General features: G+C 37.7%; 1 protein-coding gene across 5 annotated transcripts in view; it reads right to left on the bottom strand.

The window, feature by feature from the left end:
- Positions 1-512: 512 nt before the first annotated feature.
- The window catches only part of ADGRG6 (adhesion G protein-coupled receptor G6), a 115,912-nt gene continuing 90,293 nt past the window's right edge, over positions 513-26,131 (bottom strand). For 4 of the 5 annotated variants that reach the window (XM_075498856.1, XM_075498859.1, XM_075498857.1 and 1 more), the window contains 10 exons: positions 25,999-26,115; positions 24,911-24,956; positions 23,001-23,107; positions 20,045-20,172; positions 18,449-18,717; positions 16,785-16,899; positions 15,411-15,694; positions 11,402-11,503; positions 8,316-8,468; positions 513-3,597 (listed from right to left, as the gene is read on the bottom strand). In XM_075498856.1, the coding sequence (XP_075354971.1) occupies positions 3,419-3,597; positions 8,316-8,468; positions 11,402-11,503; positions 15,411-15,694; positions 16,785-16,899; positions 18,449-18,717; positions 20,045-20,172; positions 23,001-23,107; positions 24,911-24,956; positions 25,999-26,115 (1,500 nt within the window). In that variant the 3' untranslated portion in view covers positions 513-3,418. Of the gene's footprint in view, positions 3,598-5,965; positions 6,013-8,315; positions 8,469-11,401; positions 11,504-15,410; positions 15,695-16,784; positions 16,900-18,448; positions 18,718-20,044; positions 20,173-23,000; positions 23,108-24,910; positions 24,957-25,998; positions 26,116-26,131 lie in introns of all 5 variants that reach the window. The other variant, XM_075498860.1, reaches the window with a different exon arrangement.

Here is a 26,131-nt window from a genome sequence, read left to right as displayed (position 1 = left end):
GTTGGTTTTGATCGCTTTCTAAAAATATTACTGTGAAATCTTCATATTCTGTGCATTTTCTATGATGACTTAAATACAGGGGAGCAGATCTGACACATGTCAGCAGGCTTCTGTGTTCTTTAAAGGTAAATGTTTAAAGGTAGCCCATTAGTGTGTTACATTTAAGGTGTATACATTAGTGTGTATTAATCAAGTGATTGGCTGACTAAAATATTTCAACAGTGATCAAAGTATGATTACAAGTTAAATCAAGTTATTGATAATGAAGGACTACATTCAGCTGGAAAGAAAGATACAAACAGAAATAACTCCTGAGTTTTAGATTATTCATTTGTGTTACTTCTCAAAGCTCATCCCAGCATATTATCTGTTGCCTTGATTTTCTTTTCATTTTTGTGACATGACTGCTACCATAAATAAATGAACTTGCATAACTTTCAGATCATTCACTGGATGTGGCATTGAATAAATCACAAAATTCTGCATATTCTGCAAACTGCATTCCTCTGATGAGATGCATTTAGTCTTGCACATTTATTTCCAACATTTTGGCTAGGCATGTACCTCTCTCACATACTTAATAAACACAAGATTATTTTCCAGAATTCCACTCAGTAATTTTTGACATTAAGCACTAAAAAAGAAAAAAAAAATCAACCATTCACTATTAAAAGACTTTAATTATTTGGAACACTAACAGCAAGAGTGTTTACTTGAAAATGTTTCTTTCCACTTTAGTCCATCTTCAAACCTGTTACACTATATTCCACTGACTAGTATTACAAATTACACTGACATGTTTCCTCATACTTGTAAAACATAGAACTACAGTAAATTGTTTCACAAGGTGTTTGGAAAAAACATATATAAGAAATTATTCTTTCCCTCTTCTTCTATGATGAAGCAGAAGCTTAGTTTTAAAGTAACAAGAACAGTCATTATAGAGCTAAATATATTTGACATATTTAACCTCACAAATAAATAAATATATACAAGGGAGGTTACAGCATGTCAACTACAAAGTAGAAGCTTTACCTTGTAGAATTGAGAGCATTCAAGAGCATCTAACTGACACAGACAGTTTAAGATTACTACATGGTAGTAAAAAAAGAGAAAAAAAAATCTTAAATCAGCAAATATATAGGTAGCTGTACATTAAACTGATAGTTAGGTTACAGCTCAGTTTCAGTCAGGATACTGTGTTTGCTTTTTATTTATATTTTACTAATCTATTATGTTTTATTGATTCCTCATTTTTTCAGGAATGTTTGGTTTTCCTTCTCTTCACTTCTGAACACCTTAATCAGGTAGAAATCTCACAGTAAGCTGCTATGTGAACACTATTATCTACAGTAGTTAAGCAAGTGGGATGATAAAATATAAGTTCAGTAAATGCTTGTACATAATCTCTCCCTAAATTATTTCCCTTATTAAAGATATCTGACAACACTCATCCCTGTTAATAATTACATTTTAAGTGAATCGGGTTGACTTTCATTCATACCACCACGTAAGTATTTGCAGTTACGAGACTGAGGTTTCGTTAAGGTCCGTGTAGCGACAGCAGTGTTTCTGGACGGAATATCGTCAGGACATCCTCCTCCCGCCAGGTGTTTGCAGCCAGGGAAAATACGCCATTTGTGCGGTCACAGCATTAAATGATCTCTGCACGCAAAAGCGCGTGCAAAGAGCAGAGAAAGGCACAAATCCACATCCCTAATCACTGAACATCCACCTGCTTGGCAACCGAAAAATCTCACAGCACAACTTTCTGGTCACCTTCTGAATACAATTAATTAAATATCTGGCTAAAAATATTTTGGTAAAAAAAAGCCTTTTTAAGAATGAAAATTTCCATTAGGAGATATTCTCCTCTGAAAATGTTATTTGAAAACACCTTTGATGTTTTGGCCCATGCTTTCAGCGACACGTGCAGTCATAATTTTTACAAAACCTGTCATGGGGCGAGACGTGCTTCAAGAGCAGAGATGCACTCTTGGCAGTCATGGCCGCATGTTAATGTGTCACACATTTATAGAGATGAAAACAAGTAAGCATTTTATGCTCTTGTCTCTTCTCTGCACACACACAACTCAGCGTCGTTATGCACACAGAATAGCAATGTGAAATTCCCTAATGTTGCCTGAACGCTGTTTAAACTCTGTGCCTCCAACAACCTCAATCAAGTCAACCAACCAAGGGGCAGGAGGGGGATACTGATAGTGATAACGTTATGTGCCCAGAAAGATGTTATTTATTTATTACTGGTACATGTATTCCAGGTTATTCTAATGTTGCAATGCCATCTGATGGAGGTGTCTATACATACAGTATATCTGAAGTACAGAGACTGACAAATGAACTCATGGGCTTACAAATTATTGATCTTGTATCTAAATACTTAAGTTTTAGCACCGTTCATTGTTCTTAGATTGTCTGTGGTACACATTGTGGTTTCCTCTGTCATATTTACTGTGTGCATTATTATAAAAATATGTGTGGAGAGAGACCTAGGTATATATTTATATATCTATATGTAGTTGAATGTCTTCTATTTCGTTTAGTGAAAAAGAACATTAAACATAGAATTGTGATGGGAGATGCCACATTTCATACACACCAATCAATAAGTGTTGAAACATGATTTTGTGTAAACTTTGGATTTACCTGTGTACTTGTTCTGCACAGATGCAAATGATATGTACAAATTCCATAAATATCAATGGGCTTAAAATTTGCAAGAGTTACTAGCAACCTGCATGCTCTTCCCAGCCAGCACATCTATGTACTAAGTGTGTTTCTATGTCCTGGATACAAAATAGCCTGAATTTACAGCACATACTGTTTTGGTAAGCAAGATTTGCATGATTAGGTCTATTTAGTCAAAAATGGTTTAAAATAACCCTTTAACACTGGCGTTAGGGTTTTATTCACTTACGAATAAAGAACAGACAGCACTAGACAGTCAAGAAGCAAGAGTCTAACAAGTGTCGTAGGGGAAATCCATATTCTTCAAAAGAAAAAGACCATCAGTAAACTGTTCAATAAGAGCTTGCCTGTACTGCGTGACATGTCTGTTATTTTCTCCAGGAGTCAAGACTTGCTTCTCTTTGGACTATATAATTTAGAGCTTGTGGCTCTTCAGTCTTAAAAAATATTTACACAGGATTACAATTAGCTGTCCAGGCATCATGTTGGCTGGCACGCATTTAAAAACAGCTCAATACCATGGTGGAAAATTGTCTTTTTCCACAACAGTAAAAAGGCAGAGAAATTGGTCCTCGTGTGGAAGCTGTTAACAGGAGAACATTATAAACTAGGAAAAAACAACTAAACAGGTCACATTCTATGACATCCAGTATTCTCAATTCCAGGCAGACTTTTGTCTTCCTTTGGTTCAAAAAATTCAGAAGCCCAGTTAGAACTTTGTGCTGTGACTAAATGTGTCGGACATGATGATGTTTTTATAGAAGTTGTCGGAGTGAGGATTGCAGTATCCCTTGACCTTGTCAATAACCTGGTGGACAGGGATGATTGATGTCTGTTCTCCATCCTCTTGGGCAAATTTTGAAGATGGCTTGTCAAGAAAAACATTCTCTAGGAAGAGGAAAAGGCAATAAGAAGTTAGGGCTTCTTAAGCAAACTCATAGTTTAAGAGGTGTGTCACTCCCACATAGATACGACTTCAATTGCTACTACTGCTGAATGAAATTACTGCCTTAAAAGCCAGCAAACAAATTTTTGGCTTGGCATTACTTCTCCTAAATTCTTTTTAGATGCCTGGTTTTGTGGTCAGACCTCTCAGGTCTCTCTTGAAATTATCCCCCTATTATTTTACCTAAACTGTAACTGACTCCTACAATCCTTTAATATATTAATTTACTGTTGATGCTTTGAATCTTACAAACTAAAAACATTTCGATAGGATGGGAAAAGGGTTCACCTCCATAACATCTGGTAAATAATATCTTCATATAATAAAGTAGTGGAAGATGACAGTAAATGGATTTAATTATTTCAACAGTGACGGTTTTAAGCTATGCACAGAAATAATGTATTCTGCGCAGAATGCAGCAGAAGATGACTTGCATCTTAAATCAGATAACCAGAGCCAAAACTGGCCTAAACTTTGCGCTTGTCTAGCATCACTTTGTCTTTTCCATAACATGGGGGGTACAGACTGAACAACTGTGGGGAGGAAAAGATGCAGAAAACTGGCATCCCTTCAGAGTTCATGTGCTATAAGCCAAGGGTGGACCTGAAGAGAAAAAGGAGCAAGGCAATTCCCAGCTGGGCTGGGAAAGTCTGCTTCAGCAGCTAACAGTATTGCTGTTTGGAGAACGGTCAGTAGGTAGAGCTCATGTAGTGAGCAGTGAGAAGGAGAGAGCCTGTATCTCATTTTCTCAAGTACATTGTCCCAATGAGCTTTATCTCTTCCACTATAGTGAATAAAACTGGAGTTAATTCTCTTAAGCCAGGCAAGGTTTGGACCATTGCAAGCCAACAGTAAGATGGAGTATCCTGTGAAGCAATATTTTCTACAAGTGACATTTTTGATAGCTGTTTACAAGACCTTGGTGAAATCACCTTTGAAAATTCCTTGGTAAAAGATCATTTAACAATTTTTCATATTATTTAAACTATGATTTCATACAAAACTTGTTTCTTATAGAAATAAATCATTAATTAAAAATAAACAGAAAAGTAACCCACCCCTGCAGAAGTCATGATATCAAGCCGTAAAAGAGTATGAAGTGTTGCATGAAGGAGAAATGGATTGCAGAGTGAGAAATCAAAACAGTTGTACTCATGAAAAAAGAAACAGGCATGTCCAGGCATATCAGAATGATTTTTTCAAAGCACGCAAGAATGTCCATGAATCACAGCAAATAACCCCATGTCCAATAGCAAACTGCTGAGTACTGTGTGCCTTTCAAATGTATGCATTTATTGGCCAATGGTACTACATTTTCAAGTTTTTCTACATATTGAATGCCTTATTACAAAGATGAAAACTTAATTCTTAGTCTTTAGGGAAGGTTTTTGAAATTCCTTGCAAATATGTACACTTTTTTTTTCACAAGGCATCATTACATTGTTAAAAAACCAGCTATTTCCTCATGAGATTTGCATGCACAGGAATTATGTAAGTCCTTTGAAACCAGCGGGACCCTCTTATTTTTAGCTCAATGGGCTTCACACCCAAGTACAGGGTTAAAATCCTGTATCACTGAAGTGAATGGGAGTTGTACCACCAAATTCACTGCAGAAATAATCTTAACTTCTAATTTACAGAAGTGCTATATATGGTATTTAAGTACTATCTACAAGTTTGTGTCAGACTCGTAGACAGCAGGGCCACAAGATGCCAAAGTGATTTCTTTCATCTATCCAGTAGGGTCCACCCAATATTCGCGTCCCAATCAGTGCATTCTGCATTCAACCAGCAGTTCACAGCACGGCTTTCAGGCATATATAGTTTGTCATTGAAACTTTGGGTGTGACTGGATGTGACAAAACAATAGCTAGAAGACTAATTCCATAATGGCCATAGACCAAATAGAAATACAGTATCTTAAAATTCCTGTAATAACTTTTAAAAATATTTTAAAAATTTCTAGGACTCAATCAGATTGTTTTTGCTTTTTAATGTATGCTTTGTGTATGGGTGTTCGAACTTAATCTCCTTTCCTCAGACTACTGTGCTCAGGCGTTAATGTCAGGACATGGTCTGTTTTCTAAAATGGTATCTTCCAAATGCTTCATGCCCCATACAGAGTGCAGACACCCAGAGTTTGAAGCACACTTATCCTTTGATTCAGCATCAATGGTGCAAGATGTAATAGTGAGAAACAAGCAGCGTTTCTGATTAGCAAAGTCCTTTGCGTCAATGAGGACATCATGCAAGTGGCATCCCTCCACCCTGTTCAAACCATGCATTCAACAAAAGCAATTCTCACTTTACCTGTAATGCTCCACCACTGATGAGGAAAGGGCCTTAGAAGACATTATCTATACCACAAACACATGAATGCTTGTGTCAATTCCAGGGAGCACATTTTAACCATATAAACAAGAGTTGCCAAGATATAGCTATTACATTATTTGCTGCAATTTAGCTAAGACATCAAACTGAGAAGTTTAGCTGTATTAAAAATCAGAATCTTAATGTTATTTTATATTATTTTAACACGTGAGAAGGTATGTCAGTATTTAAAAACCTAACGTTATGCAAAAATTCCTTTGGAGTATCACAATAAAACGTGTATTTTCAGAGGTCAAAGCAAAATGCATTAAAATTTTAAAAATACAGAGAAAACTGTGGTATTCCCTTAATGTCCAATAAACAATCACAGTACAAACTATGATTACATTACCATCTGCGATCCCTTTTAGGAAATAATTTATGCATGGGATTACCATGCGTAAATTTTGAAGAAAGTACATGAGCACCACTTTTGAAGAAAGTACATGAGCATGTTCCTAACTGCACGTTTCTTTTAACTTACTACTTCTTATCTGGAACTGTTTTATTGTTTTGCTTCAAGAACGCATTGCAAAAACTCCAGCACTGGTCCTCTTTAATTGTCGGACTGATAAAAAGCCCTGAGTCCAACAAAACATTTAAGCATATTTTTATCATTAACCCCACTACCAAGGGTCTAAAGGGTTGATCTGCCACGAGTACAAATGGGAATTCTCTGTCTGCAGAACGGAGAATGCTCTGCAGCGGAAAGGGCACAACGCTCTCTGCCTCTACTATTAAATTAAGAGTAGCACTGTGATCGGTGGATATTATAGATGCTGTTTGTGGACGACTGCTGACAGAAGTGTCACTTTGTAGGAGAGAGAGCTGAAGACAGCTTGCTCAGGGCAGCTGGGTGCGTGGCACGTCAAACCTGAGATGGCAGCAGGGACCGGCACCCTGGTGAGGCAGGCGCCAGCTGCGTACCCCCAGCGCGGCTGTGAACGGCAGTCCTGAGAGCAAGCTCAGGTACGCTGGGGAATTTCTAAGATACCGCTCATTTTTACTGTATTCAAAGCAAATGTACTTCATGTATATTCTCGATAACAAAAAAAGATTCACACTCTTAAAAAACCCGATGCACAACCCCTCATGCTAATGGATGCACTGAATACTGGTTAGTGAGAAAATAACAATGTAATTCTTAAAAAAGGGGATTTCTAGACAAAAATTGTGTGCCTAATTGAACCAGGTAATGATCATCAATAAAAAAAAAGAAGGTATTTCCTGGAAACTATGCCACATATCAAGAAAGAGGACTGTACCATCATAAATGAGACATTGGGGACTTCTGAAAATAATTTATACTTAAGGAACAACATAACTTTCCTTCCAGTAAAATCGTGTATTTCATATCTAAACATTGCTTCTAACAAATATTTTAAAGCAAGTAAACACATCTTTGGGTTAAATATGTGCGCAGATTTTATTTCCACTATGTTTCAGAAGACGATTCTGTGATAACGTCACAGACACAGGACAAAAGCATGTGACTTTACACAGGACAAAAGCATGAGTTCCCAAAAACCCAGTAACAAAAAAATCTGAACCATTTAAGTGATTTTCTGAAATACTATCTCAGACATAAGCAAACAGACTTGCAAATCATTCCAGCTCCTCTCTTTTTTTGCTTCTTTAAAGTGTTTTAAAATGAGCACATTTTTATGGCATGAGTGGAATACAGATGATGCCTTTTGTTACATATACCATTGACATCTAAATAAATAAGCAGTAGGTATGGCACGCCGTTTGTAGAAGGGAAAGACAATGCATACTCTGGGAACACAGGACCAATTTCCAAGTAGCCTCCATTTGTCTCTTTACCCATAAATGTGTTACAGTTAAATGCAAGCAGTTTGACCAAGTGAATCAACTGTGGCCTTGGGTTCAAAAGACTTGATTCCTATTTCCAGCCATGATGCTAGCTTCCATGTTACCTTGGGCAAAGAACATCATCTCCCTGTGCTTTGGTTACTCTATATTTACAATGGGATAATAAGACTTACCTTTTTTTAGCCAGAGAGGTGAAAATGCTATAACAAAGTAAGGTTTGCTTTCGTCACGCCTACTTTGTTTAGTATGGGAACATACCCAGATCAGAATTATATATTGGATGTATTGTATATGAGGTTAAGATTTTTATTAAACAGTAACATATATTTTAAAAACACTGAAACTATATGAATTGGTGAAATTTTCTCACATTAACCTTTGGGTAGAAATCCCTACTGTACCTTTAACATGAAATTACTTATTTACAGATGCACTGTGTTACAGTGCAAGAACTCACCTGTATGGCTGTTTCGTTTGCAATATGTATTCATTGTAGATTTTGATTTGGACGTTAAGTAGGTTGAATTGGAGCCGATGGAACTAGAGGATAAGGATTTTCCAAGATTGTCAGAACTCTTCTTTATAATGTTGGTTGCTGTTTTGCTCCAATCTAAAAAAGATTGAAAAGTTTTACATAAATAATTACCATAGGTACTAAATGCCTAATTTACTCAATTGTGAACATTTCAAGTATCAGATGCATTTCTTAATGTTGTTTGTAACAAACAGCCTACCCTTTTCCTGTCAGGTAGCCTCTTTGGTTCTTAAGAAACACAAGAATTATTCCAGCTTGATTTACTTTGCTGTTTACCACAGCAGTTAAAATTGGTGACTCTAACACTCTAACAATCATTTGGCTGGATGGCAGAACTGTAAGATCTGGCTTTCCAGGATGCAGCAGAGCAGCGAAGATCTGTAGCAGTATAAGGATGCCAAAGTTTCATCACCTGAACAGAGAAATCCAAAGGAGGGATAGAGAGGAAAGGGATGGATAGGAGCATTTACAGAGGTCTTATCGTTTGAGGGCTTGATCTGCTGAGGTAGGTACTACATACTAGTGGATTTGCACTTGTTATAGGGTTGGCAAGTATAGCTTCAGTTGGCAAGTAAGCACCACACAGCCGCTCGCTCACCCTGCCCGCCGGTGGGACGGGGGAGAGAATCGGAAGAGCAAAAGTAAGAAAACTTGTGGGTTGAGGTAAGAACAGTTCAATAATTGAAAAAAAAAAAATGTAATGAAAAGGAAAACAACGAGAGAGAGAGAGAGGAACAAAACCCAGGAAAAAAATCAAGTGCTGCAACCGCTCACCACCCGCTGACCGATGTCCAGCCAGTCCCCGAGCAGCGATCGCTACCCCCTGGCCAACTCCCCCAGTTTATATAGTGAGCATGACGTCATACGGTATGGAATAGCCCTTTGGCCAGTTTGGACCAACTATCCTGGCTGTGCCCCCTCCCAGCTTCTTGTGCACCTGGCAGAGCATGGGAAGCTGAAAAGTCCTGGACCAGTGTAAGCACTACTTAGCAACAACTAAACCATCAGTGTGTTATCAATATCATTCTCATACTAAATGGAAAACGCAGCACTATACCAGCTACTAGGAAGAAAATTAACTCTATCCCAGCCAAAACCAGGACAAAGGTTTCACATATTGGTGCACTATTAATAACAATGAATAATAATGGTTATTCAGTAGTTCACATTTGAAGAGTTTTGTCCGAACCATTAACACAATCGGCTCTTATAGTGGAACAACTTCCAAAATTAAGTGAAATAACTAATACCAATAAACTTACTAAGGAAAACTGACACTGAAAAACTCATCACAAATGTCCAAATACCAGTAGAATAAATGTATCTAACTACTTCTATATCATATCCTTGCAGGTAAGTACAGGTAGTTTCACACTTTCGTCTTGTTGTCGTTATTCACTGTATTGCAGTGAAATTCACAAAATGGAAGAAAGTCCAAACCAAAGACACATGGGCCACTTTAGCCTTGATTTAAATCAAGACAAATATTTTATGCGAAATCATTGCTATAGGGTATAGGTTACTGCTTCTCTGATCTAGCTATGGCAGTGTTGCAAGGCTTTGGCTTGTTTGTTTCTCTGCCTTACCACAGCATGCCCTAAAGTACACTTCAATCGGATAGGTATGCAAGTTCACATTTGGCTTATATTTCACTGTTCTGCCTGCAAACTGTGTCAGGTTCATGGAGAATAAAACCAGCCAGTGGTGATGGTTAATGCTAGGTGTAATGATAGCACATTAACTATACCACTAAAGTACTCAAATCCTTCAGGTTTTTATTTCTATCATACCCACAAGCTGCCCAACAGCAGCATAAAAATCTGGAAATAATTTGATCCACCTGTGTTTTCCAGTTCAGGAGTTACAGCATGAACCACATGGAAACTGAACATATGAAACAATCTGGATGCCTGATCTGAATGAATACGCTTTTTCTAATTTGTATTAACTCTTTGAAATCACGAATCAGGTTTTCTTACGACAAAGTGAAAGCATAAATGTTTCATAGTGTACAATGAGAATGCATTCCCTAAACAAAACAGAGAAAGACAAAGCAAAAGTCTTGATGGCAAAGCAGTTACTTAAAACCTTGAAACAAACCTTGGATGCCAAGAGAGAAAGGACACAAGGGTATTTGGAGCACTGTTATTACCTGGGATAGACTGGCCTACCTTACTAGGCAATGAGCTTATGCCACCTTACATCAACTGTACATTTCGACCCTGGTCATTGAGCAAGAACCATATGAGCAAGGATTACATGGTCCAAAATCATTACATCAGACAGCAAAGCAAGATCCAGTTGCCTAAACACAGGAGCCTAATGCTATCTGAGACGGCCAAAGGTGCAGGAGACTATAAATGCAGTGTCCCAAGTGTTGCACTTGGAAGTGTCCAAACCAACTGCACTCCTTTCTCCCTGAGAGTTGCAGATAAAGATGAACTTCCATTTGGAACATAATGAGGCTTCTGCTAAAGGAATATTCTGTGGTTTTGAGTCTCTGATGGTCTCTCTGAATTATATGGTGAAGGACAGAACAGTTTGAAAAGGCAAAGATAAAAGCAAAAGATGTCAGAGTATTTCTCTCTGCCTTTTTAGAATTGCTCCTACATCAACCTAACAGTCCACACAATTCAGTCAACACACTGTAATGTAGGAGAAAAGGAATAAGATTAGCTTTTGAATGACAGAGTTTGAATCTCTGGATCTTTTTTTTTTTTTTCAGGGTCCAAAGGGCCTTCCAAAACCATGCTTATAGCACCACAAAATTTACCAGCTGCCTTCAGTGGAAAACTGAAAGAGAAGACTTGAGAATTTTTATGAAGTGATATCTGAAAAGTCCCTTGGCAATTGTTAGTACTGAAATGAAGTGACAGCCTATGATTAATCTATTTTTCCACATCTCTGGCTTACATTGTATTACATTAAAAATAACATAGCAAGCTGTTCACCTGGACTTTTATGGACTACTGCAGCATCTAAGGAGGGGAGCTGTGAATTGCTTTTACCTGAATTGTCTGCCAGTCGGAATCTGCCACAACAGAGATGTCTCCTCCATTGTTTCTGCACATTTTCTTTCATAGCGCAATGGAATACAAATATAAATAAACCTGCGACAAAAGCAAATAAACAGCAAATGAAGCATGTATTTATAAATAGACAAATAGATTAACTAAAATCTGCTAACAAAAGACTGTGAAGTACAAGCAAAGGAAAATCATAAAGTTTTCTTATTGTCATCTATGCCTCATTTAAGAGGTATGGAAATTAATCAAAGTTTTCCCATCCTCTGGCTGCTATTTAAATGCTTGGGATATCAGAAGAGAGAGAATAGGACCTCTTTTATTGATACTGTTGATTTAGATCCAGCTCAGTGTGGGTCTTTTAATTTTTTTTTTTAGCTTAGAGGAAAATAATTAAAAGTTTTTTTCTCTGAACCAAATGAATATTTTGCAACAGCAAGAGCCAGACTGCAAAGTAAATACAGACACTATTATATTAGCAAGAAGTTATTTTATCTCCTCCTGTTCCATAGCTACAGAACTGTGGGCGGTATTCTTTTAAAACCAGAAGTCTTGTAATTGGCACTAGAGTGCCCTGAAAAAAGCACACTTGGATGTATGGGTATCACATGCATGTACTTGAAATGACTATGAAAATGATAAGAATATGTTCACAAGTACTAATTAGGTGTCCAGCTACTTGCTTCTGAAGAAAATTACCTGGTTTGTGCATGCAATCGCAACAAATGTGTTTAAGAATGTTTTTGTAGAGTTCATATTTCTCATGCAATTGGATAATCTTTATTTTCAAGACAGAAGATAAGCATCTACCATGTGGTAAAGAAGGTCTTAACTGGGCGTATCATGTGATTTCATCATTCTACAGAGATACTTTGGAGCTAAATATAGAAGCTGGAAATCTCATATGCTCCTGGCGTTTCCCAGGCAGGCACTGGCTGTGGAATCTTCCGTCGTTCTCCGGCTTGGCCTGTTCTTGTTTTACTCTTATTCACTGGGAGAGAGCCAACCTGGGGCTGAACACCTGATGGCAAAATGTTACTGCCAAATCCCTTATGATTATATTTTAAACATGAATAAATGCTACATAATGTGGGCAAACAGGTTTAAGTGCCATCCTTTAAGACTGTTCCTTCATGATCATCATGAATAGCTCTGTATACTAAAGCCTACTATGTTTCAGCTGGTAAAACACAATGGCAGGGTATAGCTTGGAAAAAACTGCTCTGGAGCATAAAAGTATCCTCTCTCCTCCAAAGTGCTGAGGTCTAATTTTGCATGAATGCTTGTCATTGAACTGGACTTGTATTTGTTTATAGCCATCAGGCCAGGCTGCGACTACTCAGATCAGTTAACTTTAGGTAAACGTTGTGTCATGAAACACATTTTTTGCAAAATTTTTCAAGAGCTGATTGGGGAAAAAAAGGAGAAGCACAATTTAAGGAAGGCAAACGTACCTTAATGCATCCCATATGGGGTGCATAAGCTCTGTCGAATTATGGTTACTATGCTTGCATTTAGTAAAATATTTCTGGGTGTGATTTGTTTTAAGCACAGAGTAATTCCAATGCAGTCACTAGAGCTCTTACAGGCTTAGAGTTATGCAGTTGTTTGTGGCCCAAAGTACCTCTTAGGATTTCTGTACAGCTACAAACTTACTAAATTGATGCTTAATTAAATTGTGGTGAATGTTTGGAACATTCTGAATGGTTAAAAAAGAAAATGCGTATATCTATAGTAATACAAAACAAATGTACTGCATTAAGTACTTTGCCTTTGCCCTGTCTGGGCTTGGCCCCTGAAATTTTTTTCTCTGTATTTCATTATTCATTAAGTTTACAATGTGCTTCAGTAATACAGCTTTGGTTTTGTTTCCCAGAGCCAAATCAGACCCTAGGCTTGGCTCTAGCTTGGCTCTGACTTAAAAGTATTTGGCTTGCCCAGGCATATATATAAAATGAGCAGCCAAAAAAGAGATGTTCCCAGATTTTTTACTCTGAGCGTCAAAGGGAGAAAAATCATTTCCTATGTAGATGAAATAGCAAAGTACAGTAACACTAGTAGTTGCTGAAATTTACTTTTTCACTGCCAGTGCACTGAAAACTAGGTTGATGGAGGCTGCTGGTATAGCTTAAAATGCTAGCGCAGTTTTCAAAAACTTGCGAGAGAGAAGAAATATATTTACTGAGGGCTCAATAATTAAGCTCATGCTAGTACTGATGAAAGACTTGTCATACTGAACTGCCTTCTGCTGCTAGGAAATGCTTCCTGATACAAATCCTAAATTTTTCTTTGCTCCATTCCATCCCCTTACTGCTACATGTGCACTACACCAGTTGTATGTGATTTTAAACGCCCTCGTTCTTGCTGCTTTAGCTTTGCCTAGCTCTTTCTGACACAGCAATAAGCATTTTCAGATACGGGATTGTTATCTTCCTGTGCTTGGTATGACAGGCCTGAACGTATACTTTGCCATCTTTGCTACCACAATCCGTGAAAAGCTCATCACTCTTCTTCTTTTTGCATTTACTCCTCAGGTTTTTCAGTTTCATCTTCTCACTCAGCTGCCTTCCAAATACTCATTTTCCATTGAACAGTGCTATTACCCCACAGAGACTTAAGCAGTGGTGGTCAACCTTGTGTGCACTCTGCACATACAAGCTTAATTGATTGCACTGGAAATAAATTCTGGTTACAGAGAACTTGTTGAATTTGATCCTTGGCATGCTTTTCAGAGTTTTAACCTTTTTTCATGTTCTTCCCATACTTCTAATCTCTCTAGGCCTGTCTGAATTTCTAACATGGACACATTGCAGTAATACTTCATTCTACTCCCATAGGGGAGTATCAGAATCTGTCCCTTGGAAAAAAAGTCTTTAGTAAGAACACCACATCCAAACAATTTTTGCCATTTTGCCTAGCATTTTAGGTTGAAACTGAACCAAACCAAAAACCACAACATTATTCTCTTTCCACGAAAGCTCAATAAATCTTTTAGCGCAGTAAATACGTCTCAACTGTAACAGATAAAATCCACACAGAGTAACATTAAGTACTTTTTCCATAAAGGGAAGATATTTTGCTGACCCTGGGAAAATTTATATTTTATCTCAATATTTGTGTGGCATAACACACACTCCTCCAATGACATTCTTGGGTTTGTTTTTTTGTTATGGTTTTTTTCCAGGCAAATTTATTTTTTATCTCAATATGTGTGTGGTATAACACATGCCTCTCCAATGACCTTCTTGGATTTTTCTTTTTGTTATGTTTTTAGTTGTTCTTTATTAGTGGGTAGGGCAAGCGGAGGGAGATTCTTACGTCATTTGGTATATATATGCAAATTTCAGCTCTGACCTGAATTTCTTTTAAATGTCAGCTATATACTTCTGTAACTTATAATAATTTGATTACAATTTATAGCATTTTTCAGAAGGATGAATTACGTTGGAAAAGTAAACTTCAGTGAAGGAAACAAAAATAAGCTGACTACAACAGTCGCTGGATTTTCCTTAAGGAACCAAAGAATATCCCATATCTCTCTGCTATCTCTCTGCAGTGAAACAAGACTGAATTTTGTCTTATGACCTTCTCATGCCTTAATAAAATAGTTATGAGCTTTACAGATTCCCTACAGGAATAAATTAAGGAAAGAGGCTTCCTATATTTGTTATAATCAGTGAAAGGAAATGTTGAAGGTCATACAGCATCTATCTCCACAGAGATCACTGCAGACTGTTAGTTAGAAATAGTACTACTTATAATAAAGTGCATTTTATTGAAAAGACCTTGAAACTGATTAATTTAACTAAGATATTCAACCCATGTGTAGTTGGTGTCATTATTCCACATAAGGGGAAACTAATGATGTTTTAGGATCAAGGAAAGATCCAGAGAGCTTGGATCTGATTTACCTAGTCAAATCACTGGACATATGATGTCCCAGAACAGCAATGGCTCAAATACTATTTGTTCACAGAACAGAAATTCAGCTTACCTTGCAATGAATTGAAAATGGAGAAGAGGTACAGGAAAGGAAGAGTTAAGGGACCCCAGGCAAAAAAGGCAAAGCCCCACGTCATGCCCAGGAGGAAGGTCAGGCTGACCACGCTACGGAGGTTCCTCAGGATCTCTTCCTTCAGGCTCCGATTAGTTCTTTTCCCATTCCTCCCACAGATCTGCACCATCACCACAATAAACATGGCAACATTCATCAGAAACATGATTCCAAAGTAGCCGGCACAAGTCACATAAAAGACAACTTCATTCTTGATCCAGCAGCTGCAAAAAAATACAGATATATGATCATTTTTAGACAAAGCAAACTATTCTCCAATTATTTATATGACTACAAGGAAAATCAGTCTATGTCTGATTCCGCTGATGCAGAGCTATACTCTCAAATGAAACCTTTGTCCGTTTTCTGCTTGTAAATCGGATGAAGCCCAGTGGCATCTTAAGTGTGACTATGGCGCATAGTAGTATCACGTCAGAAATCTGAGGGTTATACCACATTTTATTTAAAACTATTTAAAAAGGAAATCTGACCCCAGATACAAGCCGTGGGAACTGCAATCCCATCGTGGAATGTTTAGACTCAGTATGAGTAGCTTCATCACTTTCATCTGTGTGAAGCATAGGACGCTTTAGTAACAGAATGGGCAAACGTGGATCTTCAGTGCCAAAATCCCAAGTTTCTGCCACTTGAGCTAAAGGAGAACTCATACAGCTCTGGAGAAGAAGCAGGATGGGCAGCAGTTTGAGGTAGCCGTTTGACAGTCAGCCATGTGAGAGATCTAGCTTATTCTTCTAGCAGCAAGTGGCTGGAATGCTTAACGTGATACTTTAATAAAAACACAAAATGACATTTTTATTTGTCATGATGAAGCTTTGCCAGGCAAGGAACAGAAAATGAAGTAATAAACAGTCACATAAAAATTCTGGCATTTGGAGATTATTATCTGGACATCAAGAGAAGAACACAGAAAGCTAATGAACTACATTAACAAAAGGCTGGTTTATTTACAAAGGAGACTATTTTTATATTACTTCTTTCTTTGCTCTTTTCTAGAAGATATAACTTTCATTTAAGATAAACCAAAACAGGTATTTTTATTTTATTCTCATGACAAAAGTTATAAATTATTCTTTTACCAGAGGAGTCTTTGTACCTGCCATTGGGTAATGCAGATTCCCCTCCAATTTTTCTTATGGCCTTCTTCACACTTCAGATTCAAATAATTTAGAAGATGATTTTGCACACTTTGCTTGTTTAATGCATCTCTGACTTTTCCAAAGCAATCTGCCCAATGCTAATTTTTTTGGGCAGACTGTAAATGCTAAATTGTAAGAGATTAAAAGAAATACTCACAAGTCATCTCCTCCTTGCCCATTAGCATCTTTGCCGTATAACTCTTTGCCATAAACATAACTTGCATTTGTATTAGCACTTGCTAAAACAATTGCTATCACCAGAGCTGGCAAACCTGTAACACAAGAAAACTTGTAGTTTGCTTTGAAATCTCCTAAACCTTCAAAATCACCAGGCAAAGCTGAATTATTGATGTCTCCATCCCTATTGCTTTAGTACAGGGTATCCTGAGGCAGTGCTATGTCAGAAAACTGCACAGAGAAGTAGAAGGAAACAATTTTTCAAACAGTACAAATGTATAAAACTTTCCAGTACTTAATGGGCATTAATGAATAAGATTCATAATGTTCTGTAAGGTAGCAAATGTTATTTTAGTATTTGAAATGGAAACTAAAGTAGAATAATCTCCCTTAATTACTCAAAGTTAAATTTGCAATTGCACACAGGCTCTCATAATAAAGTGAGAAGAAGATCAACAAACTATTACAAAAGTGAGATCGATTTTTTTCGAGGGATTTTTTTTCAGAGATGCTAATGTCACTTGATTAGGCTGGGGAACTGGGGAACTTGAACCTGTCATGTCTCCACTGCTTCTCTCAACTGTTAATGTCTTCTTTTTTTCTACAGCATTATATATCCTTTACTTAAATGTGTCCAAAAAAATTAAGTAAATGATGTATTTTTAATAATAAGGTAAAGGGAATATTTTGGGAAAATAACAGACAACTACGCAGAAGAGAACTCTGTGCAGAGAGGTACAGCTAACACAAAAGAAACGTACGTTTCCTGACATGCCTTATTTACATGTCTTATCCTTGCTATGACAAAACAGATCCAAAGGGGAAGAGGTTAATTTGCTTTTCCGACCACTCAGTCCTTGTCATCTGCTGAGGCTGCCAAAGAGGATGCTAGTTGCCAATGGAAAGACATCAATTATCAGCTGGACTGAGGTCAGTGCTCTAGCCATGAGGTTAATGGTTTTGCATTGTGTTGTATTATTTCAAACACAATATGTGCACTCAGGCAGAAGGCACAGATTCCCGATACAGAAAAAAATGAAGAATAAAAGCCTTGCTGCCTGAGCCTCGCAGTTATTTTTCAGTATTACATTTTCCATTTCAGTCCTGCAGTGTACACTGCTTAGGGCAGGCGGGATCGCTCTGTGGTTTAAACACTGTGCTGAAGCTCAGGAAATTTTGGTTGTTTCTGATTCCGCCATAGGCTTTGTACTTGTTGGCAAGAAACTTTAAGCTGGATTGAAAGCTTTTTGAAAGTCAATGCAAAGATCCCCACAGGCTTTGTAGTAACTGCAAGAGTTTCTGAATTCATTGTGTGGCATGGTTCTCCACCTCTGATACCACACTTAACATTTTCCCTCTCCCATTCTGGCCTCTCTGGAAAGTAAGACCAGATTATCTGGTCTCTCTGCTCCTCCTCGGGCTGTGAGCTGCTCCGGGTGGAGAGTGCCAGTTACGGTGTGTTTGCACAGAATTATACAGGGGAACTCGGCGACAGAGAGGGCTGGCTGCACGCCAGCACTGCCACGGGGCAGGGGGAAGGAAGTGCCACGCTGGTTTTGATTCTGCTCTGCATTTGTGATAGAGCTTTTATATAAAGTCATTTCAACATACATGCTATGTAAATACTGCATCTACTGAACTCACCCCAGCCAATGATGCAAAACTTCAGTATGTATCGCCGTATATAGGTGTTAAACACTTTCACTAGAGCAATGTACATATGAACGGCTTCTAGTCCCATCCATGTAAAGGTGGCCAGAAGAAAAAAGTGCAGAAGTGCAGCTACAGCTATGCAGAGGCCATCTATGTCAAACGATGCAATCCAACCATCAAGCAAGAAGATCAGGTTAAGAAAGAGCAGGGCCGTGCTCAAATTCATCAGGATTTTGGACGGATAATCTCTTCGCAACTTCCTAATGAGAGAAACACGGGTGCGTATGATTAATTGGCTTCAATCACTCAAGCCACTTACAGCAGCTGGGTTTATCAGTTTACAAAGCACAGGGATCTCCTCTTAGCCATAAGCTTTTGTGGCAATAAGGCATAGTGATGTGTACTCTGTGTGATATCACTGCAGGCTTCTCTTGTATATGGTGGGGGAAAGCCAACGCTTCTTTCGGCCCTTAATGAGCTAATTAACTGCCACAATATTTTAGCAACTGATTTATTATTAAAAACCTTTCAAATTAAATATACTACAATGTGGTTTGTACTTTAAATGAAAATTGAAGAAAATGAAAACTTTCAAAACATAGCTGGCCAGAAGCTCATCTCTGATCATCTTACATGTTAATCTTTGCTTAATTTTTGGAATATATTGTCCAGTGCTTGCTGTTGTTTTCTGTTTTGTTGGCTTTTTTTTTTGGAGGGTGTGGGTTTTTTTTTTTTAATAGGATCTTAGGCAGACTGAAGATCAAGTCAACATAAGAAAGTCAACATAGGAACATTGAAATGTATGAACTGAGGGGCAAGCCAACAACTTCTTCCATCTTGGACCAGAACATTATACCATAGGTAATGAAATAGGAGTGCAATCATTAGAGATATTTAGAACTCAAAAACCCCCTTTTCCCTGCCTGCCCCCCCAGCAAACTATCCTTCTTTAGCAGCTACTCTGTCCTGTCCTGTTACAGGCAGAATGGTTCCTTTGTGTTGATATGACTTCATTTTCTCTTTCACTGTTCACAGAACTGTATCACTTTAAAACTTTTGCATTCCCTTGAGTAACTTTCACATTTCAGTAGGACTGCTGTTGAAATTGTAACACTTCACAATTTATCTTAATTTTATTTCTCTTCCCACTTCTTTCTGAAGGGCTCTAAAATATTCTAGTTGGAAATTTATCTTTTTATGCTTAGGACTTGTTATGCTCACACAGGCAAGTTTTTTTGTTTGTTTTTAAAAAAAGCCTGGTTGTGGATTTTAAAATACTACATATTGTTCAGAATCTAGAGGATACTGTATTCCCAAAAGAGAAAATTTTGAGACACGTTAGCCTTGTTGCCCAGCCAGAGCAGCACAACACATTGGAAACAGGAGGAAAGAGTCTGAACTTACATCCCCTGGAAAAAAATTTCCACTTACAGCATTGTGACCATGATTTTGCTGTTTTTTTTTTTTCTTTTAAACATAGATTTCCCTTCCTAGACAAATAAACCACACCATCCATATAACTACTTTACTTTATTCATCACATACAGGTACTTCCTTTGTGATGTTTTTCACAGAATTAATACTTACTCAAATGCGATATATGTCAGAAGAGTTGCAGCTGAAAATATAGCAGATATCCCACAGCCTATGTAAGTGATAAAGGTGAGGACCTTGGTATTCTGTGGGTCTATTCGGGTGACGGTTCTCTGAAGGTCCTACGTGAGAGAGGAGGAAGAGGCATCTGTTATAGCAAACACCTCTTCCATGAGCACAACGCTCTTTCTTGGTAATCAGTCAAGCAAAACTCAAAAGCACTTTGGCAATACCGCTATAACCCTGACATTAGGGTTCATGTTTACTGAGTATACTTAGTCTATAGTCACCACTCACTTCCTTCCCATAGCTCTTTAAAACATTGTGCTTTAAGTGCTATAACTGCTGGGATCAGCAGATAGAAAGAGCCTGATACTGATCCTTATCATTCAGTACCAGGAACTCAAATGCCCTTCTCTGGAAAGATCTCCCCTTTTCAAACTTTTTAGTTCCATTGCTCAAGGGCAACTCTCTTTAAGAAGATGTAAGATTTACAAAAATGTTATTGAAAAGTATTCATACTGAAATGTGCACTATTCTGGGGAGTTTCTGCTATCACTCCTTGTTATTAAAAGTTCGTAAGAGTCAATGTAGCTAATCATCAACAGGTGAAACCAAGGGCAAGATATTGCTTTTTGGTTTTATGGTCTGTTTTCACATGCAAACTACAGTTATAAATAGAATTGGTCAGAAAAATAGTGACAAAGACAACATTTCAAAAAAACCTGGAAATGAAGCAGGAACATTCTGAGGATTTTTTTTCCAGTTTTCTGTCCAACTGTAATTGCCACATAGTACCGTCTGAGAATAAATGCCAGTGTTATTTCCTTTTTTAAGGACAAGAAAAAATGACAATGTTTGGATCTATATCACTGTGGAGTAAATGTGCGCAAGTACTAACATATAATAGTGTCCATTCTACAGCCAGTGTAACTGTTGTCCCCAGCAAAACCATCTAGCAGAAAGAAACCAACAAAATGCTACAAAACTTGCCATTCTTCATAGGAAAAGGAAGGAGCTGTGTGCAGTTTTTTACACCCTGTCCCAACCTTATATGACAGTTTATATATATAAGGAGAATGTTATTTGAAACTAATTTAATAGCTAAATTAAAGTCAGAAAAGATTATTCAAATGGAAAAGCAATTAAAAGGGTCAAAACTGTGTAAAGATCTATTGGAACACAGCCCAAATTCAAAGAACTTCTGCCTTATTTCCTACTGCCACAAAAGCGTTCAGGGAAGAGAAGGGACTCATTGAATATATGCTAAAGAAAGCCCTTTTTTTCTCTCTTCAAGGATGAAAAGTGAAACAAGACCACAATTTAGCCTGCAAAAAGACAAAAAGCTTGTGGCTTTTTCATATCTACATCTGAGCATGACGTGAAGAGAGCAGCTCTATTAAAAGGCTCTGGAAGGCTAAAGCTGAAAAAGTCAGTGCATGCAGCTCTCTTGTGCGGTTAAGTCCTATGTGTCACTGCAACAAGTTAAATCAAAACCCAAATACTTCCACAGCATCGCTGTGATCAGGAGCAAGCATCTTTTCTTCAGGTATGTTCTAGAGGCCAAAGAATGTTAATTTCAGATGGAAAGAAAAGCTTCAGCCCGTTACTGAGCGTAAAAAAATCACCAAACATTAAGAAAAGATAAAAGTATTCCATCTTTTTCATGTTGGGATTTTTTTCTCTCGAAAACACTTCACGTGCAAATTGCTGGAGGCACCCAAATGCTAGAGGAATTATGCTGCTGAGGCTGAAGTGCTCTATATGGTTCCCCCTTTCACCTCGCTGACAGGCTATGCTCTACCTATCTCACCACCCAGACTGGAGATTTTGCTTAAGGCTCTGATAGAATACGAGTTACTCGTTTTGTACCAGCCCTCTGTGGGCAGACTTTTTCCAAGAGAAGGCCTATACTGCCAGGCATCCCCAAAGCTGATTAAAGCCATTTATAAGCAAACAGCAAATACGAGTTTACCACATTTCACGAGAGAAGGTTTGCTTTATACTTTTTGGCATTAGATAAAAATAAATCTTGTCAGGTTTGCAACCTAAATTTGCAAGGGGCAATTTAGCCCCTTGAATCTCAGGCTGAAAGGGAATTATTGTGCTCCTTTGACTTTTCATCCTCATTAGCAGTTTTACTGACTGTAGGACATTTTTCTTTCCCTGACTGTTTTCCCTGACAATGAGTCTCTTTTTTTTTTGTTCTGCAAACAGCATCTCAACTTTTTCTCCTACTTTTTTTTTCTGCAAACAACTTCCCACTTTCCTGGTCTTGAAATTTCAAATCTACCTAGACTTGTTTCTCATCCACTTCCCTCTTGTTACACCCTCCTGTCTCAGCTGCAGGTCATTTTTGTCAGATTATATTGTTAAGGGAAACAACAGGGACCCCCTGCACCTTATGACTCATTAAGATCAATTTTTTTCTGTTTCGCTAGTGGAAGTCTTAGTCCTGGGCCTTGGTTTTACAGTCCCTGACTTTCTTTTTCACCCAGCCATGTCCCGGCTTTGAAGCTGGATAATATGCTATTTGTATTTTGGTATCTCTCAGAAGTCTCAATCCCAGGTCTCTTGTGGCACAGTATTTTCAAAATTTAGCATACTCTTATGGGCACATTTTACTTTTTATTTTATAATATTTAGCCACTTGTAAAGATGATGATGATAATAATAATAATAATAATAATAATAATAATAATAATAATAATAATAATAAACTTTCATTACTAACTTTATTCATTACCTCATTCCTGAATCCTTATCACTAGCTATTTTGTTACGAAAAGATAACTTTATGACAATAAGGGGGGAAATGATGTATTATTATGAAAAATCACGTGCAAAAGGAATAACCCAAGTAACAAAAATGAGAGTTGTCTTGACTCAAGACAAAAACTGCATTGCAGTTCCTGGGAAAGATAACTGGGTGAACGGTGATTTTGCCTACCATTAGGACCCCGAAGTGCGTGAGGTGGTTGCATAAGCAAACCGTCTCGTTTTCATTGGACTCTGCACCCACTTGGCAGCCCGCAGGGTTCCAGCCACCATTGCCACCTGCGGAAATGAAACAGGAGAAACTGTACTTTCCAACAAACTCATGTCACCCTCCCTTTTAACAGATTTCTCACTTCATCTTGTGCAAATGCAGAAGCGCTTTCTCAAATTGAAGGAGTAAACATTAAAAACAATCAGGAAAGAAGCAAGTGTCAGATTTCCTGGCTTCTGCAGTGAATCACACCAGATGAGTGTCCCAGTAATGGACTACTGAGCAGAAGCAATAGATGGAGATCTGTAATAAAGGTAGGGAGCTTTTTGGTTAATGAGGGATGAATAAGACCTACTATGTGGATCACGCATTAAGACACACCTTAGTTTTACCCAACAATAAGATGGTTTTAGAACTCCCTTTTACCACACTGATGTGATGTCTGCACCTGCCTCCCTCCTACTCATATATCCCCAGGCACATGAAAGCATTTATGGCCCAGGAGCAGAGAGTCCCACCCTTCCTCTCTGCAGCATGTGATGCAGAAGGTCAGGGTGGATAATCCCAGTCATCATTTGTGGCCTTAAAAAAATCCATGAACTAAACTATCCCCTACCCACCCCACCTGAAAAGGCCATTCTGAAAAAGAAGTAGAAAGATTTTATTTAAAAAAAAAAAAAGTTAAAAAGTAAAATCTGTATTTCTGATTACTTCTCCTTTCATTTTTTCCTGCTAAAATATGAATTAATTTTGTGAAACAGTTCATATTCTCTGAACCCTTAAAGACATTTTTGCACAACTCCAGGCAAGATCCAGCATATTATCTGACTGGCCCTATAACATTACCTCAAATTCAAGACAGAATCTCTCAAAAGACTGTGAAGATGTTCCAAAACCACTTAAAACTCTCCCCTACTCAAGCAGCCACTGAGAACATTTTCCTCCCTGTGTGTTTCTCTTTTGATGTGCTGCTTAAGTTTAGTTTCCTAACTAGGTTCTTTTTTTTTCTCTCTCTCTTTTTTATCCTTCTGCATTCTTCTCAGTTCTTCTGTCTGAATTTCCTGCTTTCAGCTACAACTTTGGATGGTAAATTTTATTTCTTGCAGGACTCTCTGTACTAAACCCCTCCACCTCAAATGCTACTGCTAAGGACAGTTACTCCTTTGCTCTATCTGTGTTTCATGGTAAGGAGAAGTAACATCTCAGTAGTGATCTCTAAAACAGAAGGATCTGGAAAGTCATGCCAGAGAACGGCTTTGTCTGTGCAAAGGATGAAGAGCTTGAGTTTAACATCACACACGGGTTAGGCAGTAGTAATGAAGAATGAGCTAAAATGATGCCTTGTTAATGCGTGTCTCCATATGGGATCTCACTCTGCAAACTGTCATCTGTTCACAAGGTACATGTTGAGTTTCTGACTAAATGAAGTTTGTGTAATGTAGTTCCTAGCCTTCCATGGAAGAAAAAACAGCTTAAGATTTGTAACAGGCACAATCTCACAATTAAATAACGCGACATTTTTAAAATGGCCAGTTAAAAGTATGTCTACGAACCATTCATGTGTCAGATTAGAATTACTGTTTAATTTGCACATGCAGACAGATCAGTGAAAAACTGCTATCAGAAAAGTAGAGAAATTTTATTTACAAATTTAAAACGTTAACCAAATTTACATACAAAACTTTTACTAAGAATATTTAACATCTGGTGTTACAAGTGACCTTACTAGCTAGAAATGATACAGTCTAAAGATTTCACCTAATTCTGCAAGGACTGATTAAGAAACAAAAAGAGCCAAGACTGTGACTGATTTTAAAACTTAGACACCTTTATTCCTCTCATAAAAGAAATGACAGTATTTTTAAACTTACCATTTTTATTCATATCCCAGAAGACACAGGTAGGCTTAGGATCCTCCTAATAACACATTAAAAGCAGACCTTTTATACCTCTTCAGACATAAATCTTATCAACATATACATTTGCAACAGATGTTTTACTACATATCTTTTCATTTAATAAGCAGAAGAATAAATATTACTTGGATTGTTGAAATTTCGTCTAGTGTCAAATTAGTGCTTACTCTCCTAGAAAGACAGATCTGCCCAGAATATAAAATCTAGAGCACTGTTCCTCTGCACTGTTCCTTTTCCACATCCTCAGAATAATGAAGTGTTACTGTCTCACTACAGTTATCCATGAGTACGATGTCTTTATCGAGTCTAAAGTGGCGGTTGTTTCGTGTGACTTTAAAATAATCATTATAATGAAATGTAGTGTAAAGTTAATGGAATTGTGAAAATTACAAACCAGGTTCTCATCACGTAAACAATTTACTCAGGTATTGCATTTTAACATCGTCTTTCTTAACTTCTCTAGTGCTATTGTCTCTTTTGGAGTAGCTACTGACCACATGTCTGAGAACAGAGTCAAGCTCACACGTTTTTTAACTGAACCAGTATGTGCCAAAAGGTTGCATTTGGTCTGTATTTCCCTAAACGAATTGTAGTCATCTTTTAACAATGTGGTTCTGTCCATTCTTCCTTTGCTGAAAAACACATAACAACAAAATAACTTGGGGAACTCTTAACAAAGCAATTCATGCTTGATCAAAGAATTTAAGTCATTCTAAAGTTCCAGTGTAATAAATCGTGTCCCTGGTCACCGGTCACGAACATGGTCATGAACAGAGGTTTTGCCTACAGTTATTGGCACAGAAATTGCCTGTGAGTGGCAGAATCAATAGTCTTTCAGACAAATGTTAGACCATGCATGGAGTAGGAATGTGTGAGGATGGGAGAGGTTATTTGTTTTCACTTTTTGCTTACTTGCTGTTTTTCTAGAGTTTTTATTTCCATTTGTGCTTATGTTCTTACTCAAAATCAATCAGGCTATATGCTTAGCCTTTACTATATATAATCTGCACTCCTGTTCCTCTGAAAAATCAATCTTGTCTTACCTGAATTTTGGTATGCTTAATTGTAACCTTCACACAATCCTGAAGATCCTGAATGGTTATGTTTCCAATACTGCATGCCACCACAAAACTTGTCAAATTGGCAGGATTTTCTGCATCCTTTGAAAGATTCAGA

The sequence above is a fragment of the Mycteria americana genome, chromosome 3 (genome assembly GCF_035582795.1).
Source record: "Mycteria americana isolate JAX WOST 10 ecotype Jacksonville Zoo and Gardens chromosome 3, USCA_MyAme_1.0, whole genome shotgun sequence".
Taxonomy (NCBI): Eukaryota; Metazoa; Chordata; class Aves; order Ciconiiformes; family Ciconiidae; genus Mycteria; species Mycteria americana.
Note: the sequence above shows the minus strand (reverse complement) of the source record. Positions and strands in the feature narration are given on the sequence as shown.